Source organism: Sapajus apella, unplaced genomic scaffold (assembly GCF_009761245.1).
Source record: "Sapajus apella isolate SASKATOON/1434 unplaced genomic scaffold, GSC_monkey_1.0 scaffold14, whole genome shotgun sequence".
Taxonomy (NCBI): domain Eukaryota; kingdom Metazoa; phylum Chordata; class Mammalia; order Primates; family Cebidae; genus Sapajus; species Sapajus apella.
In genome coordinates, this window is record NW_022436954.1 from 3,450,686 (window position 1) to 3,472,262 (window position 21,577).

The 21,577-nt window shown below is 57.5% G+C and overlaps 2 protein-coding genes across 7 annotated transcripts; both read left to right on the forward strand.

Annotated features, from left to right (window-relative positions):
• The first annotated feature begins 1,428 nt into the window (after positions 1-1,428).
• ACY3 (aminoacylase 3) lies at positions 1,429-9,352 on the forward strand. Of its 6 annotated transcripts, XM_032282628.1 has the most exons (9): positions 1,429-1,703; positions 4,640-4,713; positions 4,979-5,066; positions 5,179-5,432; positions 6,348-6,543; positions 6,845-6,938; positions 7,071-7,178; positions 7,353-7,462; positions 8,967-9,348. In XM_032282628.1, exons 4-9 carry the CDS (start codon positions 5,197-5,199, stop codon positions 9,180-9,182), a joined length of 960 nt encoding a protein of 319 aa, XP_032138519.1. In that variant the 5' UTR covers positions 1,429-1,703; positions 4,640-4,713; positions 4,979-5,066; positions 5,179-5,196; the 3' UTR covers positions 9,183-9,348. The 6 variants fall into 6 exon arrangements, with proteins under 6 accessions (XP_032138519.1, XP_032138521.1, XP_032138524.1 ...); XM_032282630.1 differs by lacking the exon at positions 4,979-5,066 and having other exon boundaries at positions 1,430-1,703; XM_032282633.1 differs by lacking the exons at positions 1,429-1,703; positions 8,967-9,348 and adding an exon at positions 7,855-8,266 and having other exon boundaries at positions 3,879-4,713.
• A 2,500-nt stretch (positions 9,353-11,852) lies between these two features.
• TBX10 (T-box transcription factor 10) lies at positions 11,853-21,412 on the forward strand. Its single transcript, XM_032282634.1, has 8 exons — positions 11,853-12,477; positions 14,538-14,805; positions 14,884-14,985; positions 16,003-16,174; positions 19,603-19,758; positions 20,042-20,109; positions 20,302-20,396; positions 20,843-21,412. Exons 1-8 carry the CDS (start codon positions 12,051-12,053, stop codon positions 21,130-21,132), a joined length of 1,578 nt encoding a protein of 525 aa, XP_032138525.1. The 5' UTR covers positions 11,853-12,050; the 3' UTR covers positions 21,133-21,412.
• Positions 21,413-21,577: the final 165 nt, after the last annotated feature.

Sequence of the window (21,577 nt, forward strand, 5' to 3'; positions counted from 1 at the left end):
TGTCGCTTCTGCTTTTCATAGTTTACCCACATGGCTTGTGCCACTGGAGTCCTGCAACAATTACTCTTCCCATATTGGCCACCCAGCAGCTTAGAGGCGGGGCTGGTGGTGACACAGATCCCACAACTCTTGGGCCACACTCAACTAGTTTAAAAAAAAATGGGGAGGGGGTGAGCGTGGTGGCTCATGCCTGTCATCAGCACGCTGGGAGGCCGAGGTGAGTGGATCACCCGCAGGAGTTTGAGACCAGCTTAGGCAAGATGGTGAAATCCTGTCTCTGTAATATTAGGTTGGTTCAAAAGTAATCACTGCTTTTGACATTGAAAGTAATGCTGAAAACTGCAATTGCTTTAGCACCAATATCATTTTTTTAAAAAATTATTAACTTTCTAAAAATTGAAAGGGGTGGATTTCACTTGGCAAAGCAGGAAATACAGCAGCTGCCCTGCACTGTGGCTCTGCTTCCCCAGCAGATTCGAACTACCTGAGATTTTGATGAATTCACGGAAAGCAATAGGGACATTGTGTTGAAAAACACAGCAGAAAGGCCAGGGGCGGTGGCTCACGCCTGTAATCCCAGCACTTTAGGAGGCTGAAGTGGGGGGATCACTTGAGTTCAGGAGTTTGAGGCCAGCCTGGACAACACAGCAAGACCCCATCTCTAAAAAACAAATACAAAAATTGGCCAGGTGCAGGCTTGTAGTTCAGCTTTGTGGGAGGCTGAGGCAGGGGGACTGCTTGATTTTGCTATGTTGGCCGGGCTGGTCTCAAACTCCTGATCTCAGGTGATCCACTGCCTCGGCCTCCCAAAGTGCTGGGATTACGGGTGTGAGCCACTGTGCCCACCCTAATTTTTGATTTTTCTGGTAGAGACAGGGTCTCCCTATGTTTCCCAGGGTGATCTTGAACTCCTAGGCTCAAGCGATCTGTCCCCCTCGGCCTCCCAAAGTGTTGGGAATACAGGTGTGAGCCACTGCACCCAGCTGACAAAGAAGCTCCTGAACAAATTCATTTTATCAGATTCTCTAGCACTAAAATAGTCCTACCTCACTGTAATGTTTTGTAGAGTATCTCACAAAATAATGAAAAAAACCCCAATATTTTAATACATATTTTTCTGTATATTTCCTTCTAGCCGTTGAACATATGATAACATATTTGTAAATAGTTGCATGTGTATATACACAGCCTTGCCCGCTATGTGTGATAATATAATAAAAACATTTATCTGAAAAAAATACTTTTTGCATCAAGTGGCAGAGCTCCTGCTTCTGGTGACCTGGGGTATGGCAAGGGGGCTCTGGGAGACGCAGCTCAGCCTGCTATGAAAAAATCTGTCTCTCTAAAAAAGAACGAATTCCCCAAACCAGTCCCGCTGTCGTCTACCCAGATGCGGCTGCCCTTGGCCTGGCGGGAGGTGTGTCTCAATCCCCTCGGAGCACAAAGAGCCAGGAACAGAAACTGAAACCGAGCTGCACCAAGCCGAAGTCTAGAGATCCCACTGCTAGATCCAGAGAATTTACCCGTCTCGTCAACCCGCGGGCAAAGTCCGCTTTCTTCCCTGAGGGAGCAGCACCCAACAACCCAGCAAAAGGTCCAGGCTGCTGCTTCTGTGCTTTTGGGGTAGTGCCGAGTGACAGCCCCGCGGACCACGTGCCAAGGAGATCCCAGGGAGTCACCCTCGACCCTCTGGGGCCACGTGGGTGAGTTCCCCCTGGGGGAGGTGCCACTGCCCACTGCTTCGCCCTAGTGAGCCTCAGGGAGTTAGGACCAGAACCCCAGTCGGCCCCATCTGGTCGCCAGATGTTACCCACACAACGGGTGGGCTCAATTGTATGGCGAGTGTCAGCTAAGGAGGATTTGGCAGATTTTATTTCTTGCAACAAGTAAGAACACCGAGACAGTTCCGGAAGCGGTGTCTCCCCGAGCTGAGGGCTGTGGCAAGTTTTATAAGCATAGCATAGTGGCCGGGGGCGGTGGCTCACGCCTGTAATCCCATCACTTTGGGAGGCCAAGGCAGGGGGATCACGAGGTCAGGAGTTCAAGACCAGTCTGGCCAAGATGGTGAAACCCTGTCTCTACTCAAAATACAAAAATTAGCTGGGTGCAGTCCCGGGTACCTATAATCCTAGCTACTCAGGAGGCTGGGGCAGGAGAATCACTTGAACCCGGGAAGCGGAGGTTGCAGTGAGCTGAGATTGCACCACTGCACTCCAGCCTGCACAACAGAGCAAGACTCCGTCTCAAAAAAAGAGAAAAGAAAGAAAAGAACAGAAAAGAAAAGCAGCAGGTAATGAGGCGTGCTCTGATTGCAGCTAGCTGCCGCGGGGGAATGCCATAGCCCTGACCCCTCTCTGGGTCTCAGTTTCCCCAGCTGCAGTGAGGAAACTGGCCCCAGTGATTACGCTCATGATCCCACCATCCTCTGCCCTCACTCATGCTGCGGTCTGCATTTGCCCATTGTCAAGCTTGTGCCTGCCCTTTGTTCCTCACTCCTTACAACTGCCCTTGGCCAGGAATTTCACAGGGAGGAGCCAACGCCCAGAGAGGGCACTGAATCTCTCCAGGTCACACAGCCTGTCAGGGAGGCAGGGTCAGAGCCAGGTCACAAGTGTGCACAGAATGCACATACACACACACATGCTCACGCACAGACACACACACGCTCTAACGCACACACACATGCTCACACGCACACACAGGCACACAATGCTCTCATGCACATGCATGCGCACACATGTACACTCACACACGCCCACAGCACACGTGCACACACATGCACGCAAATGCACACACACTGTCGGGACTGGGGCTGCTGTTTCTGAGGGCTCCTGCAGGGGCTCTTGGTCCCCTGCTGTTCCATAAACACACACTGAAATGCAGAAGCCGAAACCCGGCCAAGGGAAGTGAAACCTTCCAGCACCCCTCCTGCTGTCCTCCCTGGAGTTGGGGGACCAGCACCTCGTGGCAGGAAGCACCCTGGCCCCCAGTAGCCCCCAAAATAGCTAGGTCTGCTGAGCAGGCCCTTCCTTCCTGAGAGGCCCCACACCAAGTCGGCAGGATCGCAGCCTTTGGCGGGGTGGGGGGCTACCAAGGAAGACCATGGCCTGGGACTCATAAAGCAGCGTGGGGGGTGCCATGAGACCCCTACCCCAAGCAAGGAGGGACCAGACCCAGGCCGACAGGCTCCTCTGCTGACTCCCTCTCCTGCCCCCTGCCAGGGACTCAGTCAAGTCGCCCAACCCCTGGAGCTTCAGTCCACACCTGGAAAACGGAGCCAGTGACAGCTGCCCCCAGGGCTGGGTGGGGGGCAGGGGTTGATGGTATGGCCCCCTAATGGCAGTCTCTGCCCTCCCTTTGCTGAAGCTCCAGATGCCAGGGGTGGTGGCCCCTGGAGGGGCTCATAGGGAGCCCTGGGCCGCTGGGTGTTCAGCCTTACACTCCATCTGCCCCTCTTGCCACCTCGTGAAGGACCCAGCTGCCCTGATGGGAGCCAGGACAACAAGTTCCCTGTCCCACAATCCCCATGCTCTGAGCTTGCGGAACCCTGGGTGTAGGGGCAGGAGAGCCCAGGCCACATGGAGTTGAGTGTGATCTGGGCAGCTTCCGAGAGGGGTTAGCCTGGAGGTCCTGGCCACCCAGAGCCCCCCAGGCTGGTGGGCCTGGCATCTGCATCAGGGCTGGACTGTCCTGGGGAGACCCAGTGTGGTGGTGAAGAAGGCCTGGGATTGATGCCTGTGGGAGGCTCCAGCATCGGCATACAGCAGGCCCTGGCACACAGCAGGCCCTGGCATACAGCAGGCCCTGGCACACAGCAGGCCCTGGCACACAGCAGGCCCTGGCGAAGCGGCTTGCCTCAGGCCCCAGTGACCTCTGGACTGGCCTCAGCCTCTCCCAGCAGACAGCTGAGCGTGGTGGGACCCCTGCCTGTCCCTGGGGCTGAGTGCAGGGGACCTCACCTTCATCCTTCCCCTCTTTGCTCTTGAGAGGCAGCTGGAGGGGGTAAAGCCAGCTTGGATGCCCTGAGTGCCACCTTCAGCCTGCCTCCAGGGCCCTGAGTCCCACCTGCGGCCCGCCTCTAGGGCTCTGTGTGCCCCTGGCCTGCCTGTCTCTAGGGCGGCTCTGTGTGCCTGCAGGCATCCGTCTGAACCTCAGTTTTCACGTCTATAAAATGAGCCTCAGGGTCGTTTCTAAAACAGAGCAAACTGAATCATCGGAGTTACACTGTCCCGGAAAATGACTGGGTGACCGAATCAGACATTTTGAAATTTTGCTTAAAGCAACAAAGAGCTGTAAAACCGGGGCTCCACATGGCACCTGTGGGTAAGGGCGACTCAAGAGTGACCACAGCCCTCTGGGGGCCGAGGTGGTGAAGGAGGGGCAACTTGTCATCCTAGTGGCCGCCAAAGTACACCTCTTGGTAGTGTTAGAGGAGCGAAGGGCAGGGGCAGGAACTTGCCGGCAGGGCCTGGGCTCAATGGGCCGTGGCAGCACAAGCAGCAGAGAGGGGAGGTTGGGGCAGCGCCTGTGGAGCTGACCCTGGCACTTCAATCTTTGGCTGCGTGGACCTCAGCCCTTCCCATCCGCCCCCTGCTCTCTGCCAACCTGACACAAACACTTCCCTTCTGTGGATCTTCAGGCCCATAAATACCAGCCTGTCTGCCGGTTAGACACCAGCCAGGGTGCCCGGGAAGCCCAGCTCCACATCAGCAGGTCAGTGCCCCCTGCTCTAAGACCCCCACACCAGCTCAGAGGAGCACACGGGAGAGGCAAGAAGGGCAGCAGCCTAGAACCCAGACACACAACAGCAAACCCTGGTGACACTTCTTTCCACTCCCCACGCTGAGCCTCAGTTTCCCTGACTATAAAAAGGAGCAGAGCCCTTTTCCCGTAGGGAGTGTGCCTCGGGGAACCCATCTTCCCGAATAACTGGGCCCCGCTTCTCAGTTTAGGAAAAAGAAATTTCTTCTCTCCAAAGGAGCAGGAAAATTGTCTCCTCAGAGAAAGGGCCACTGGGGTGCAGGTGGGGACAGAGCTGAGACACCCCCAGCCGGTCACACCTCCTGGCAGGTGGCTGCCCTGCGGGGTTGGGACTCCTCAGCCCTCCCACCGCCATCCCCGCTCTAAGCCTGGGGCCCTGCCTCGGGGCCAGGGTCTCCCAAGTATGCCCACCCCCAGGTGCCGCCCCACGCCAGCATGTGCTCACTGCCTGTACCCCGGGAGCCCCTGCGCCACGTGGCAGTGGCCGGGGGCACACATGGCAATGAGATGTCGGGCGTCTACCTGGTGCGGCACTGGCTACTGGCCCCGGCAGAGCTGCAGAGACCCAGCTTCTCCGCAGTGCCGGTGCTGGCCAACCCCGCAGCCACCGCCGCCTGCCGCCGCTACGTGGACCGCGACCTCAACCGCACCTTCGCCAGCACCTTCCTCAAGTGAGTGCCCTTGCTACCAGGTGGGCACAGGCAGTTGGGCAGCGAGCCCCCACCGCACACCTCCCCTCCAGCCACCAGCAGGGCCCTCCCTGCATTCACTCCTGCTTCCCCTCTACCTGTGTGGCCCATTCCTCCATGGGGACAAACTGAACACTTAGAGAAACCCAGATTGATGTCACCTCCTCCAGGAAGCCCTTCCTGACTGCAAGTTGTGTCAGGACCTCCTCTGGGAATCCCAGACCCAGTGCTTCCTTCAGATTCACCCCACAGGCCTTGTTTACTTGTCATGTGTCCCGACCACTGTTCATGCCGCCTTCCAAAGAATAGTCACTGAGCCCCATCTTCAGACCAGGCTCTGGCCAGCTCAGGGGAGTGAAGGGGGAAGAGGACCAAGGTATTGGCTTCATGCTTAATGGGGACACAGAGGAAGAACTGGGCAACCATAACCCAGGAGGCTAAAGGCAGGCCCGGGGGCTACACAAAACAGCTAACCTGGCCGAGAGCAGTCAGGGAAGGCTTCCTGGAGGCAGTGGTATCTCAGCCAAGCCCCAAAGACTGAGTAAAACTAGCCAGGGGAAGAGAGGTGAGAGGGAGTTTCCAGTGGAGGGCCCAGCACAAACACAGGCCTGGGGACGAGACCAGCATGGTGCTCAGGCAGTGTGGCTGGAGTGAGGGCATGAGAGGCAGGTGAGTGGGTAGGCAGGCGGGAGGGCAGGCCAGACTGAGGGCTTGGACTTTACCGGGAAGTGTAGAGCCAAGAGGGCCATGCGCAGGGGCGGGCACAGCCACAGCGGCAGACGGGCAAGCCTTGAGCTGCTCCGAGTGGCTCCTGCGGGCCCTTGCCCCTCGCCCCTTAAACCACTGAAGACTGACTGAGGCTGTGGGGGTGAGCGTCCCCCATTCCCGTTCCCGCAGTTCCAGGCCTACCCCGGACGACCCATACGAGGTGACGAGAGCCCGAGAGCTGAACCAGCTGCTGGGGCCCAAGGCCTCGGGCCAGGCTTTTGACTTTGTCCTTGACCTGCACAACACCACGGCCAACATGGGCACCTGCTTAATCGCAGACTCCTCCCACGACGTCTTTGCCTTGCACCTGTGCCGCCATCTGCAGGTGGCCTCGGCCGAGCATACAGCCCCCAGAGGGGAGAGGGGAGGAGGGCAGGGCGGGGCAAGGCCGGAACCTCCTTTGATTAGTCCCTCTTCCCCGGGCTGAGTTCCCCTGGGTTCCAGTCTCCGGGGTCTGCCACCCGCCAGCACTCCAGGCCCCGGGCACCCCCTCCCCTGCCCTGCCAGAGGGCAGAGGGAGACCTGGCCAAGGAGGGTGGTGCCCTGTGCTTCCTCCATGCCACGCCCCCCACCTGTTTCCCCTCCCATTGAGGCCTGGGCCCCTAACCCGCCTCTCTCGCTCCCAGCTGCAGTACCCCGAGCTGTCCTGCCAGGTCTTGCTGTACCAGCGGTCCGGGGAGGAGAGCCACAATCTGAACTCCGTGGCCAAAAACGGATTGGGTGGGCCGCGGCCTCTTGGGAAGTGGGCGGGGCCAGGAGGGCTGGGGGTGGGGCCATGCACCAAGGGGCGGGGCCTCTCCAAGGAGTTCGTGGGTCCTATTCCTGCCTCACCGCTTGCTTCCTGGTCCTCAGGTCTGGAGCTGGGCCCCCAGCCACAGGGTGTGCTGCGGGCTGACATTTTCTCGAGGATGAGCGCCCTGGTGGCCACAGTTCTGGACTTCATCGAACTCTTCAACCAGGGTGAGACCCTGGGGACTTGTGGGAAACAGCTCTCGGGAAGAGAAGGCCTGGCTCAGGGGGCGGGGAGCCAGGCTCACATGCAGGCTGGGATCCAGCCCTGAGGTCCCCCCACGGCCCACTCTGTCCCCTATCCTGGAGGGAGGGATTGGCTCACACACCCAGCCACCCACACAGGCACAACCTTTCCGGCCTTTGAGATGGAAGCCTATAGACCCGTGGGCGTCATGGACTTCCCCCGCACTGAGGCTGGGAACCTGGCAGGCACCGTGCATCCTCAGCTGCAGGTGTGTGTGTGTTTGTGGGGGGGGGGATGATTGCTGGGGCCACAGCCTTGGGGAGGAGGGTTGTCAAGGAAAACCGAGCCCCAGAGGGCCCAGCCAAGCCTCCTACGAGCTCACCAGAACCTCAGGTTCAGGAGCAGGATGGGAGGCTGGGCTCCACCGCCCCACTTCCCCTGGCCCTGCTGCCTTCCCTGGAACCCCACACTCGGGCCTAGCACGAGAGGCCACATAGCTCCTGTGGAGAGCATGAGGGAGACAGCCCTACCTTGGCTGTAGAAGGCAGAAGGAGGGGCTGTGGAGCAGGCCTGACCCAATTCACCTGCTTGGAGGTGCAAATACAGAACTCTCTTCTGATTTTCAATTGATTCCTTGAGCATCCCCATGCCTGTTGGCAGGTCATCCAAGTATCTCTCTCCAGGCCTTCCCTTTCTGAATGTTCCAGGATCTGGCAATCCTGCTTCCACACCTGTCCCTTGGGTGGCTGACAAGAACCAACTGGCTGCTGCTCTGCTTGCTGCCACACGGGGTCGCTGTTGAATAGGGTCTGGTGCAGTCTTGTGGCCTTTTGTGCCCTGAAGTTTCATTTTGAGGGGTTCGTTACCTTCTTACAAATAGAGGCAGCACCATGCTGTCCATGTTTAGGGCTAGAGGGTCTTAACCCAGCCATGCTCAGCTAACTTGCAGATGTTAAGCAATAACAGTCAATTTGGGTGGCTCCTCCAACAATTTTAGAATTTATTTTATTTATTATTATTATTATTTTTTTTTGAAATAGAGTCTCACTTTATCATCCAGGCTGGAGTGCAATGGTGTGATCTCAACTCACTATGACCTCTGCCTCCCAGGTTCAAGTGATTCTCCTGCCTCAGGCTCCCCAGTAGCTGGGATTACAGGCATGTGCCAACACACCCAGCTAATTTTTGTATTTTTAGTAGAGACAGGGTTTCATCATGTTGGCCAGGCTGGTCTCGAACTCCTGACCTCAAGTGATCTGCCCACTTTGGCCTCCCAAAGAGCTGAGATTACAGGCATGAGCCACCACGCCTGGCCTTAAAATTTGTTTAATAAAGTATCATATTGTACTTACTGCGTGCCAGACACTGCTTTAAACACTATTAGCCTGTTTGATTTAAACTTTAGAATGATAGTAGGAGCTTTGTTATCCCTATTGTACAAATGAGAAAGCTAAGGAACAGAGGTTAAGTGACTTGCTCAGTCACACAGCTAGCAAGGATTTGAACTCTGGCTTCAATCCCTGTGCCCATAACTATGAGGTTCCACTTCCACATTGGCATAGGTCTCCCCAAGGTGACTTGTGTCTTCATTTCTAGACACAGAGTAGATTGGCATCTCACCAGACCTGCTGTCATATGGATTGAGGAAGGGAAGAGTGGGTGGGAAAGGACATGAATAAGGGGCATCTTTTGGGTGCCAATCTGGGGTTGTCCTCTTCTCGGGCCAGGGCAGAGGTGGCCCCAGCAACCTTGACCTTTGGCTCTCCTCCCAGGACCAAGACTTCCAGCCGCTGCAGCCTGGAGATCCCATCTTCCAAATGTTCAGCGGGGAGGACCTGCTCTATGAAGGAGAGTCCACGGTGTACCCCGTGTTCATTAACGAGGCTGCCTACTATGAGAAGGGTGTCGCCTTTGTCCAGACTGAAAAGTTGACATTCTCCGTGCCTGCCATGCCCGCGCTGACCCCTGCCCCTAGCCCAGCTTCCTAACCGAAGCCACACCTCCCCAACCTGAGCCTTCCCATCTGAACAATGGGTCCTGAGGCACAGCTCCGAGCACAGAGGCCCCTTTTGTCACCTACCATGTACCACGTTCCTTGCCAGGTCCCCCAATCCTTGGCCTCAGTTTCCTATTCTATAAAATGGAAAATGTCCACGGGTCCATGATTTGTGTCCTGTCCTCACGGCTCCTCTCCGGTTGGGGAAGTGGATGAAGGAGGGGAGGATTGGCCACAGGACCTGGGCAGGTCTGGCCAGTACAGCCATGGCCATACAAATGTCTTGGGGCCAGTGGGGCTGCCTCTGTGCCCACAGCTGTCCATCCATGCCTGGGGGAGGATCCCAGAGTGTAGGAGGACAGCCTGGAGGAGGATTACTCTGGAGCCAGCAGAGGGGCTTCCAGAGGAGGCCACAACCCAGAGGGGGCCCCCAACCCTCCTACAATCCTGGGGTCAGAGGCTGAGTGTGGGGAGAGCAGAGCTGTGCCTGTGTCTGTGTACATGTGTGTTTGTCCATGCATGGCTGTGTGCCCCTGCCCTGTGTGCTCTCTGGCATGCATGTCTGTGCATTTCCCACACGCACGTGTTTCCAAGAGCCCCAGTAGCTTGGGCGTTCTGAAGGGATCTTTCTGTGGCCAGATGTGCATTTCTAAGTGTGTAATGAGCCCAGTGCCCATGGTGTCTCAAGCGGGGAGTCAGGGCTGTGGGAAGGGCCACAGCGGGACAAGGCTGTCCCCACGCAGATCAGCCTGTCCAGTTGTAGAGACGCAGGGAAGAGGTGGTTTGGGTTGAGGCGGAGGGACTTCCCAGCTCTAACTGGGGAGCCACGACTTCCACCATCCCCAGGGCACCGCACACTGGTGTCGGGTGAGCCAGCACGAGCCCTGCTACTGAGTACCCCTCTGTCCTGATGCTGGCACCCTTTGAGGTGTCATGGCAGGACATATAGGCAGGGCTACATGTGACCTGGCCGCAGCCTCATTGCCCACAGCTGCCTGAGTCTAATGGGCTCTTGCTGGACAGCTGGGACTGCTGAAGCCCAGAGTCCCCTCCCGGTGCCACTCCCCAGCCCTCTACACCCCCGCCCGGTCCATCAATTTCCTTGCGGCCACGGCTGCCACACTGCCTCCTGGTATTGAGCAGTGAGATGAGAAGGTGTGAAGGATATGAGGGCACCAGGGAGCGGCTGGCAGGCAAGATGGATGAGGGGGCAGGGGGCCAGTAGGCGCCTGGGGCAGGCAGGGCGGGCCAGCTGGGGAGGGGTGAGCAGGGAGGTGTGCCTGTGCGTGCCGTGTGCATGTGGATGCCTGTGTCTGCACATGCTGTGTGCTGGGTCCGTGTGCACAGAAGCTGTGCGTGTGCTCACCCGCGTGGCGAGTCAGCAGCCTCTGAGTTCATTTGCGTGTCTGCGCGCATGTGGATTAGCATGTCAGTGTGCTCATGTGTGTGCACGGGGGGGTATTTTCCATCACACAGATCAAAATTGCACACACTCACATATCGGGGCCACGACAACCCCAGCCTGGCCCTCCACTGGGTGTCTTAGTGAAGGGGAGCCACCAGTACTGGAATGGATCCCCAACTCCCTCCATCATCTCCCCACTTCCCACCCACCATGCTGTGGCCAGGGCAGCATGACCACGCCTTGTTGTTTACCCCCAAGGGGCTCCCGGACCCTCCATCTCACACAGACCACCCCCAGCTTGCCTGGCAGCAATTCCAGAGCTGCTTGCTGGCAGCCTTCCCCGACACAGCTGGGCACGGGGTTGGGCCAGGGGCCAGCCCTCCTTCCTTTCCGTGCCCCCAGAGCCAGCCCAGCCTCTTCATGTGGGGTCCCATCCAGCTCTGCAGGCTGAGATCTGGGACACAGGAACTGAGCCACAGCCATCCCTGAGCTGCAGGGAGGAGCCCCCAGAAAGTAGCGCTGAGGGAGAAACAGCCCTCCACACCCCCTCTTAGGAATCAAGGCCACTGCCAACCCAGCATTCCCAAGACAGGATTCTGGAGGAGGTGTGGGGTGCTCCAGCCAGACGACCCCCTCTGGGCTGTTCACTAAGAGTCAAAAGGCCAAAGAGCACTCTCACCCTAGGGACTGGCTGCAACTCAGGGGGACCTGCCTGCTCTGCCTCCCCGCAGAGTGATCCGTGTGTCCCCTGAATCCCTTGAGTGCTCAGCACAGGCCTCAGACAGCCCGAAGAGGGTGCCCGGCCAGGCCAGAGAGAACAGACAGACCCACAGGCAGAGCAGACACCCGCTTCTCACCTGGACCAGGCTCACTGTTTCCACTCATCCCCAGATGAGGGCTACATGGGCACCATCAGTCAGGGCACCACCCCCAGCTCCAGGCAGGTTGGGCTTACTGCCCTCCAGGCTGGGCTAGAGCATCACAGGCAGAAGGGATTATGTGCTTAGGTCACCTAGAGAGACCGAGGCTGGAGGCTGGAGGCTGGAGGGGCCTGCCAGCGTGGCGCAGCTCCTTGAGTTCATCCGTGTGTCTGTGTGCGCGAGGGTCAGCATCTCACAGGACCTGGGCTTCCTGCCATTCAGTCTGGGGCTCTGTGCTGAACACACTCGCTGCTGCCCCCTGGCGTTTCCTGCTCACACTGCCCCTGACAGCTGCACAGCTGCCGGCCAGCTGGGGCCAGCCTCAGGTCAGGGGGTCTGGGTCTTGGTGGGAGGGCACCTCCTCCGCCATTCAGCCCGGGATCTGCTGCTGCCACTCTGCCTCCCAACTCCCTGGGCCCTGTCGGCCCCAGCCCCTCCAGTCAGCCAGGCCTGGGCTCCTGCAGACGCCCAGCCGTCCTCAAGAACCACCCTCCTACCGCCTCACCCCTGCCACGCCTGGGCCCATTGATCAGGAATGGCTGGGGGGCTCTTAGCTGGGGAAGGGACGGACCTGAAGAGGGAGGACGAGGAGGGAGGGGGACGCAGCCACGTCAGAACCTTCCCACCTGCCCTCCTCCCACACAGCCTGACAGCACAGCCTAAGAGTGGGTTGGAGAAGGCCCTCTGTGTGCCCCAGAGCCCGAATCTCACCTTCGGAGACCAGGTCTCCAGCTCCAGTGGGAAGACCACCACCTCGGGACGCGGGCGAAGGGCAATCGGGGAGGCAAGGACAGTCCTGCTGAGAGGCCACCGCCTGCGTGAGCACCAGAGGGCTGAGCCGCGGTGCCGGGTGGTGACCACCCCTCCTGGCAGGCAGGGTCCCCTTGGGTGGCAGCTGAAGCCCAGCCACAGCCAAGCAGTGTTTCTCCAGGAGCCGGACAGCTGCTCTGTCTCCATGGCAGGTAGGCAACGTGAAGCAGAGGGGGACTCGTGGGTCGGGTTCAGGCTCCAGGGTGGGTGGGCAGGGGGGGAACCTAGGCAGCCCTGCTGAACCCAGGCCCTGGGCAAGAGGGTGGGGCAGGGGCACCCCAGGCTAAGGACTGAGATCCCAATGGGTCTCGGCTCACTGCAGCCTCCACCCCTCCACCCAGGTTCAAGCGACTCTCGTGTCTCAGCCTCCTGAGTAGCTGGGATTAATGCCTGCCAGCATTCCTGGCTAATTTTTATATTTTTAGTAGAGATGGGGTTTCACCATGTAGGTCAGGCTGCTCTCAAACTCCTGACCTCAAGTCACCCGCCTGCATTGGCCTCCCAAAGTGCTGGGATTACAGGCGTGAGCCACCACGCCCCGCCCATCTTAACCATGTTTAAATGCCCCGTTTTGTGGCATTAAGGACATTCACATTGTTGTGCAACCATCATTAGCGTCCACCTCGAGAACTTTTTGCATCTTGCAAAACTGATACTCTCTGTCCTCATGACACAGCAGCGCTCCACATCCTCCTCCCCAGCCCGGCCGCCACCACTCTACTTTCTGTTTCTGTGAATCTGGCCCCGCCAGGTTCCGCCTATGAATGGAATCATATGGTATTTGTCTTTGTGTCTGGCTCACCTCACCGAGCGGCGTCTGCAAGGCTCAGCCGTGTCGTAGCCTGTGTCAGAATGCTCTCCCCTGGACACCATTCCCTTGCATGGATGACCCCGTTTCGTTTATCCACTCATCCTCCGATGGACACTGGGTTGCTTCTGCTTCTTAGCTATTGTGAATAACGCTGATACGAGCATGGGTGTGCATATTTGTGTGAGTTCCTTCTTTCAATTCTTTCTGGTATAGACCCAGAAGTGGAATGGCTGGATCATATGGTAATTCCAGGCTGGATGGGCAGGAGTTTGAGACCAGGCTAAGCAACATAGTGAAACCCTGTCTCTAATAAAAATACAAAAATTAGCTGGGTGCGGTGGCGTGTGCCCGTAGTGCCAGCTACTGGGGAGGCTGAGGCAGGAGAATCGCTTGAACCCTGGAGGCAGAGGGTGCCACTGCACTCCAGCCTGGGTGAGACTGAGACTCTGTCTCAAAAAAAAAAAAAAAAAAAAAAAGATTAAAAAAAGGAAAGAAAAGATTGCAGAGACCAGAGAAAAAGACGTTAGGAGGGGCTTCTGGAGGCGGGCTCTGGGCAGGCTGTCAGGGTCAGGGATGGGTAACTGGCGCTGAATGGGGGACTCTTCTTGGCTCAGCTCTCCTTCAGCAGCACCAGGCGGCAGGTCCCACGGAGCTAGGGGAGACCCCACCTCCCTTCCCACACGTCATCATCTAGAACAGGCGCTGTCTGTGAAGGGGCCCTGTGCACCAGCCCCATGTGTGGTCACTAATACTCACATTGGCCCAGGGAGGCAGGTATTTTTATTTTATTTTTAAAAATTTATCTACTTATTTTTAAGACAGAGTCTCGCTTTGTCACCCAGGCTGGAGTGCAATGGCACGATCTTGGCTCACTGTAACCTCCACCTCTTGGGTTCAAGCAATTCTCCTGTCTCAGCATCCTGAGTAGCTGGAATTACAGGTACCTGCCACTGTGCCCAGCTAATTTTTGTATTTTTAGTAGAGACAGGGTTTCACCATGTCAGTCAGGCTGGTCTTGAACTCCTGACCTCAAGTGATCTGCCTGCCTCGGCCTCCCAAAATGCTGGGATTACAGTCATGAGCCACTATGCCTGGCCGACAAAGGTATTAAGAACCTCTTCTGACAAATGTGGAAACTGAGGATCCAGGAGGTAAAACAATTTGCTTGAGGCTGCATAGACACAAGATGGCCAAAAAATTCTCTGGGGAGCAAGACAGGCCCTGACGCTACCCTCAAGGAGCTTGCTGGCAAAAAAGACTTTAAATGAGCATTTACCTCACAGAGTGATGCTGAGTGGGGGATCTTGTGAGAACACAGGCCTGGCAGTCATGGAGGAAGAGGCATGCAGGTGCAGCCAGAAGGATAAGGCTGGCTGGGTGATGTGTGTCCTCTCTCCACAGCCTTCCTGTCTGCCGGCCTTGGCATACTCGCATCCTCAGAGACCTACCCCCTGCCCACAACCAGCTCTGGTTGGGAGCCTCGGCTGGGGTCCCCGTTCCCATCCGTCCCTTGCAGCAGCTCTACTGGGGCCCAAGCTAGGGCGGAGCCCACTGGGCAAGGCCCCAAGAACCCTCGTGTGTCCAGCGTGACGGTTCAGCTGGAGATGAAGCCTTTGTGGGAGGAATTCAACCAGCTGGGCACCGAGATGATTGTCACCAAGGCAGGCAGGTGTGAGCAGCGGGGGTAGAGTGGGGCAAGGGCCAGGGCTGGGGCCGCATCTGGCTGCTGAGCACCTCCCTCCTGCAGGAGGATGTTCCCCCCCTTCCAGGTGAAGATCCTGGGCATGGACTCCCTGGCTGACTACGCCTTGCTCATGGACTTCATCCCCCTAGACGACAAGAGATACAGGTGCGGGGAACAGCCTGGGATGCACACTCAGGTCTCGGGGGCTGGGGCCAGGAATTAGACCCTCCTATGCTCCAGGTGAGGCAGGAGCCTGTCCAAGCAATGCCAGGGAGGCCCAGCATAAGGGCAGGACAATAGCCAACAACAGCCTGAGGGTGAGAGGGAGCCCAGTTCAGGGTAGCTGGTAGACTTCCATGGGTAATGGGCTAGCCTCAGGCAAGCAGCTTTCCATGGGCAGTGAGCTAGCCTCGGGCAGGCAGCCTTCCATGGGCAGTGGGCTAGCCTTGGTGGGCAGCTTTCCATGGGCAGTATGCTAGCCTTGGGCGGGCAGCTTTCCAGGGCAGTGGGCTAGCCTCAGTCAGGCAGCTTTCCATGGGCAGTGGGCTAGCCTCAGTCAGGCAGCTTTCCATGGGCAGTTGGCTAGCCTCAGTCAGGCAGCTTTCCATGGGCAGTTGGCTAGCCTCAGTCAGGCAGCTTTCCATGGGCACTGGGCTAGCCTCGGGCAGGCAGCTTTCCAGGGCAGTGGGCTAGCCTCGGGCAGGCAGCTTTCCATGGGCAGTGGGCTAGCCTCGGGCAGGCAGCCTTCCATGGGCAGTGGGCTAGCCTCGAGCAGGCAGCCTTCCATGGGCACTGGGTTAGCCTCGGGCAGGCAGCTTTCCAGGGCAGTGGGCTAGCCTTGGGCAGGCAGCTTTCCAAGGCAGTGGGCTAGTCTCAGGCAGGCAGCTTTCCATGGGCAGTGGGCTGGCTTTAGGCAGGCAGCTTTCCAGTGCAGTGGGCTAGCCTCAGGCAGGCAGAGAGGTCTAGCCCAAGGCAGCAGGGGTTATCCTGTCACCCACCAGCCAGGTGCAGTCACAGGGAGCTCAGGTCCCAACAGGATTCTCTGAGCCGTGTGTTCCTCAGCAAGGTGCCCACCAGGCGGGGTGGGCAGTGTTGGAGTCAGCAGCAGCCTTTCACCCCGCCCTTATTGCTCAGTCGTGATGCTGGTTGGGGCAGCCCTCACCATCTCCCTGTGCTCCCCAGGTATGCCTTCCATAGCTCGGCCTGGCTGGTGGCGGGCAAGGCGGACCCGGCCACACCTGGCCGCGTGCACTTCCACCCTGACTCGCCAGCCAAGGGTGCCCAGTGGATGCGCCAGATTGTGTCCTTTGACAAGCTCAAGCTGACCAACAACCTGCTGGATGACAACGGCCACGTGAGGCCCAGGCGATGGCGGGGACAGAGGGGCCTGGGGCCAGGGCTGGCAGGGCCTTTGTTGCCCAATGGTTGGTGCCCAGCACCTCTGCCTGCTGCTGATGGCCAAGGCGGGTGGGGGGTTTGGTGAGCTCACCTGGCTGGGGGCGGCACAGCAGAGAGGGCTGTCCAGGCAGCTGGATGGGGGTGGGGGCAGGGGAATGTTCCAGCCCACGTTGTTCCCCCAGGAGAGGGAGGACAAGTTAGGGAACGCCCAGCCTAGGCTGGCCTGCTGTAAGTGCTGGACATAATACCATTGACACTTCGTGAAACTTCTGCCCTCACAGAGGTCACTTCCTGGGGTAGGGACAGGGTCCAGAAGACACTGTGTCCAGTGTCTCAGATAAGGACAACTGACAAAGAGAAAGCAGAGCTACAGAAGCGGGGTGGAGAGAGGGCCCTGCTGCTCTCAGAGGGCGCAGGGAGCTGAAGACCTGAAGGAGGTGGGGAGGGAGGGCCCATGCCAGTCAGAGGGGGCGGCAGGTGCAAAGGCCCTGAGGCCGGAGAATCCTGGATCCACAGAACAGCAAGAGGCTCCCATAGTGCTGGAGTGGAGACTGGAGGGGAAGCCAAGGTGGCAGATGCCTGAGGGGCCGGTGCAGGGCTATGAGCCCCACAGGGTGGGGGTGTCCCTTATGCTGTGCTGAGGCGCTGGATCCGAGAAGTAGAGACAGGATACTGAAGAACTGGAGAAGAGCAGCTGGACTCGGGGGACACACCACCTGTGAGCAGAGACGGGCGAGGCCCCGAACATCCAGAAGCATCTGTATTTATTGGGTACAAGGCAGAGGGGCAGGGTCGTGAGTGAGGTTTCATCTATAGGCTTAGTGATAGGGCATACATAATCACGCTGGTCACCGGCCAGGGGGCCACCCCATTATGTCATCTCGGCAGAGAGGTGGGCTGTGGGTAACCCCCAACATGGGCACCGAGGAAAGAGAACTGTGCAAACCCCAGGCACAATTAGTGCCTGAAGAATCTTTGTTTACAGTGTTATTACTCAGCTGTTTCCTTTATATAATCCTTCATATATAATCACATATTAGTTTATAGAATTAGTGCCTGAAGTATAACTTACTGCTTACATAGATCTAGCTTATATAATCATACTTAATACTTATATCTAACATACTTAGTTCCATATAATCTTTCTATATAATCACACAGGTATTGCAGTCGGAGCTGTACCGACACATTTAGTGCTGATTTATAGAATCCTTCCATAGAACCATATAGTAGTTTGTAGTAGGAGGAATGCCTAGAGCAGTCACAGCACAGAAGCAGTACATGGGAAAACAGCCAGACCAGGACAAGAACCAAAGACCCAGGCGGTGGCGTCCCTGCCTGAAAGGGCACTCTCTGTATGGCAGGCTTGGAGCAAGAGCCTCTCCTCCCGATAAAGGAGTTGTAGCACCCTGCATCCAGTTCCTGCGGAAAGTAGGCCTCGGGCCTGAGATCCCGCAGATAACTAGGGAGAAGAACCCCTCTGTGTGACCAGTCACGGTGGCTGTGCACCCTGTCAGTCTTTCCTCACTTCTGTGATAGCGCAAATCATCCTCCCGTAAATATCTTAGAGAAGAGCACAAGTCTGCCAGCTCCCACTGCATTGGCTTACAGTATCCTTCTATTAGAAACCCTTTGAAGTCTCCAGCCCCCAGATAAGAAGTGTTGCGCGGGACACCTGTTACAGCCCACCTCCTTGCCTCGGTGACCTAATGGGGGTGGACCCCTTTTCTGTACCTGACCCTCTACTACTGCACATGGCCCGGCCCCCCACTGCGCACGGCCCACCTCTCTGCCCAGGGGACATAATGGGTCGGCCCCCTCACTTGTGACTCACGTGATAATGTATGCCCTATCACTAAGCCTATAGATGATGACCTCACTAATGACCCCGTCCCCTGCTTATACCTAATAAATACAGACGCTTCTGGACATCCGGGGCCTCACCTGTCTCCGCTCGTAGGTGGTGTGGCCCCTGAGTCCAGCTGCTCTTCTCCAGTTCTTCAGTGTCCGGTCTCTTTACTTCTCGGACCCTGCACCTCAGCACAGCATAAGGGACACCCCATGACCCTGTGGGGCCAACAGCCCCACATTGGGCCGTGTGCAGTAGGAGGCCGTGTACAGAAAAGGGGTCCACCCCCATTAGGTCACTGAGGCAAGGAGGTGGGCTATGTGCAACAAGTGTCACACGCAACGCGTCTTATCTGGGGGCTGGAGACTTCAAAGGATTTCTAATAGAATACTGTAAGCCAATGCAGTGGGAGCTGGCAGACTTGTGCTCTTCTCTTAAGATATTTACGGGAGGATGATTTGAGCCAGCACAGAAGTGAGGAAAGACTGACAGGGTTCACAGCCGCCCTGACTGGTCACACAGAGGGGTTCTTCTCCCTAGTTATCTGCGGGATCTCAGGCCCGAGGCCGACTTTCCACAGGAGCTGGATGCAAGGTACTACAACTCCTCTATCGGGAGGAGAGACACTTGCTCCAAGCCTGCCATACAGAGTATGCCCTTTCAGGCTGGGATGCTACTTCCTGGGTCTTGGTTCTCCTTCTGGTCCAGCTGTTTTCCCATGTGCTGCTTCTGTGCTGTGACTGCTCTAGGCATTCCGCCTACTACAGACTACTATACGGTTATATGGAAGGATTCTATAAATCAGCACTAAATGTGTCAGTACAGCTCCGACTGCAATACCTATGTGATTATATAGAAAGACTACATGGAACTAAGTATGTTAGATATAAGTACTAAGTATAATTATATAAGCTAGATAGACGTAAGCAGTAAGTTATACTTCAGGTACTAATTCTATAAAGTAATATATGATTGTATATAAAGGATTATGTAAAGGAAATAGCTGAGCAATAACACTATAAACTAAGATATTCTTCAGGCACTGATTGTGCCTGGGGTTTGCACCGCTCTCCTTCCTCGGTGCCCATGTTGGGGGTTACCCACGGGCTGGGGCTGACTGCTGGGGGCTGTGGCTTTTACCGCATGGGGTGGAAGCCGTTGGAAGTTTAGGAGCAGGGGCTATGTGATGTGGCTTCCTGGGCAGCTGTGTGGAGACAGAACAGTGGGGTAAGGTAGGGACAGGGGACTGGCCAGGAGGCAACGGAGGAAATGGGTGAGCGTGATTGAGGTGGGCCGGGTGGCAGCTGGAATGTGGGACGTCAGAGGACGCGGCCACAAGGATCCTGAGACATCAGGGACCTTTGACACAGAACTACAGCCTCTCCAGCTTAGACCCTGCACCGCCACCAAACCAACAGGGTAGCAGGCCCGGGGCAGGCTCCTGGCTTGGAGGGAAGGACTCCAGACTCAGGAAGTCTGCTGCGACTCACCTCACCCCACCTCACCCCTGCACTTCTGCTCTGTCCCTTCCATAGATCATTCTCAACTCCATGCACCGCTACCAGCCCCGTTTCCACGTGGTCTTTGTGGATCCACGCAAGGACAGTGAACGCTATGCCCAGGAGAACTTCAAGTCCTTCATCTTCACGGAGACCCAGTTCACAGCTGTGACGGCGTATCAGAACCACAGGGTGGGTGGGCTGGTTCGGGAGCACCTGTTGCAGTCCTGTTTCACAAGTTAGGAGACCAAGCCCTGAGGCTCGCAGCCCTCAGGGGCACAGACTCCCGCCCTCCCCATGCACCCTGAGCATCTGTCCTCAGTCAAGGCCCCGCCTGCACTCCTATCAGCTGAGTTCCTGGCCCAAGGAGCCCAGGTGCCAGGGCCTCCCAACTGAGGAGTCCTGGGAGGACACGGTGGCTGAGCCACCCCACACGACACAGGGCCAGCCCACAACTGCGCTTTCTCTCCTGCAGATCACCCAGCTGAAAATCGCCAGCAATCCTTTTGCCAAGGGCTTTAGAGAGAGTGACCCCGACTCCTGGTACTGTCTGACCCTGACCCTAGCCCCTTGACCCCACCCCAGGCACAGCCTAAGGCCTTGGTTCCTGGCCCTTGTTCCAGGATCACACCCTCTCACTCATCCCGAGCCCCCACCCTCTCAATCTGGCCATGATCCCCGGCCGGGGTTCTTCCCCTTGACCCCCTTCCCCCATTCCTGTTTGCCCATCTTCAGGCCTGTAGCCTCACGGCCCCTGCTCAGTGTCCCAGCCCGGAGTCACAGCAGCCTCAGTCCCTGTTTGCTGAAGGGCGCCACAGAGAGGGAGAAAGGTAAGGCCCTAGGCCTGCAGACACAGTGAGACTAAGGCGGACACAAGGGGCGGGAGGCAAAGGGACAGGACCTCCAGGAAGGGGCTTCAGCAGCTCAGCAAACCCACAGGGTCCCTGTGTGGACACACAGAGGGGAAGGCGGAGATGCCTAAGACAATATGGGGCTCAGGGCAGACAACACAGGCAGGGGGTGCCAGGCAGGCTTCCTGCAGGAGGTGGCTACCAAGCTGGGCTTTGGAGAACTGGGAAGGGTTTGGACTGAGGGAGAACTCGGAAAAAGAAATTCCAGGAAGAGGGAAAAACAATGGCAAAGACTGAGAGGCAGGTAACTTGGGATAGGAGGAGCAGGAGGGACCAGGGCAGGCCTGGGATGAGGGCTGAGGATGTGATGTGGGGCCCAGGGTCCACTCAGGCCATTTCCTCCCTTAGACCATTTCCTCCTTTAGACCCCAATGAAGCTTCAGCTTCTGCCTCCAAGACCCCTGTTCAGCTCCACCAACAGCTGCTGCCCCCACCTGAGGCCTTGCTGGCCCCGGCCACCTACAGGCCCATCACCTATCAGAGCCTGTACTCTGGAGCCCCAAGCCACCTGGGGATCCCAAGGACCCGACCGGCACCATACCCCCTCCCCAACATCCGGGTCAATAGGGATCAAGGAGGCCTGCCTCTGCCAGCTGGGCTGGGGCTCCTGTCCCCCACTGCGGTGTGCCTAGGGCCGGGCCAGGACTCCCAGTGATGGCAGAGGCCCCGTGCGGAAGCCTTGCTACCCTGGACCTCACACCTAGTGTGGGAATCAGCCTCTGCCTTACCTCCTCCAGCCTCACCTCTGTCTCAAGGGGAGCAGGGCAGGTGAAAATCTAGAGAAGGCTACCTGTCCAGGGTCACAGGAAGGCTGGGCCTTCCACCTCCCAACCCAAGCAGCCCGAATTCTGTGCCCTCTTGCTTTGGGGGTAACCCCTGAAAACCCTGCTTTACCTCTCCCTTTCCCCCAACATTAAACTATCTGGCATGAGTGGTTGGAGCACTTCCGTCCTCGTGATCAGGGTGGGGGCCTCAGGAACTCCCAGACCCACACAGTGCCCTCATCAGCCCTGCAGGCATCCTGAAGCTCTACCCGGTGCCGTCCGCTTCCCTGAGATGTTAAAAGTGGTGACTCCAACCCAGTGGCAGGGCTGCGCTGG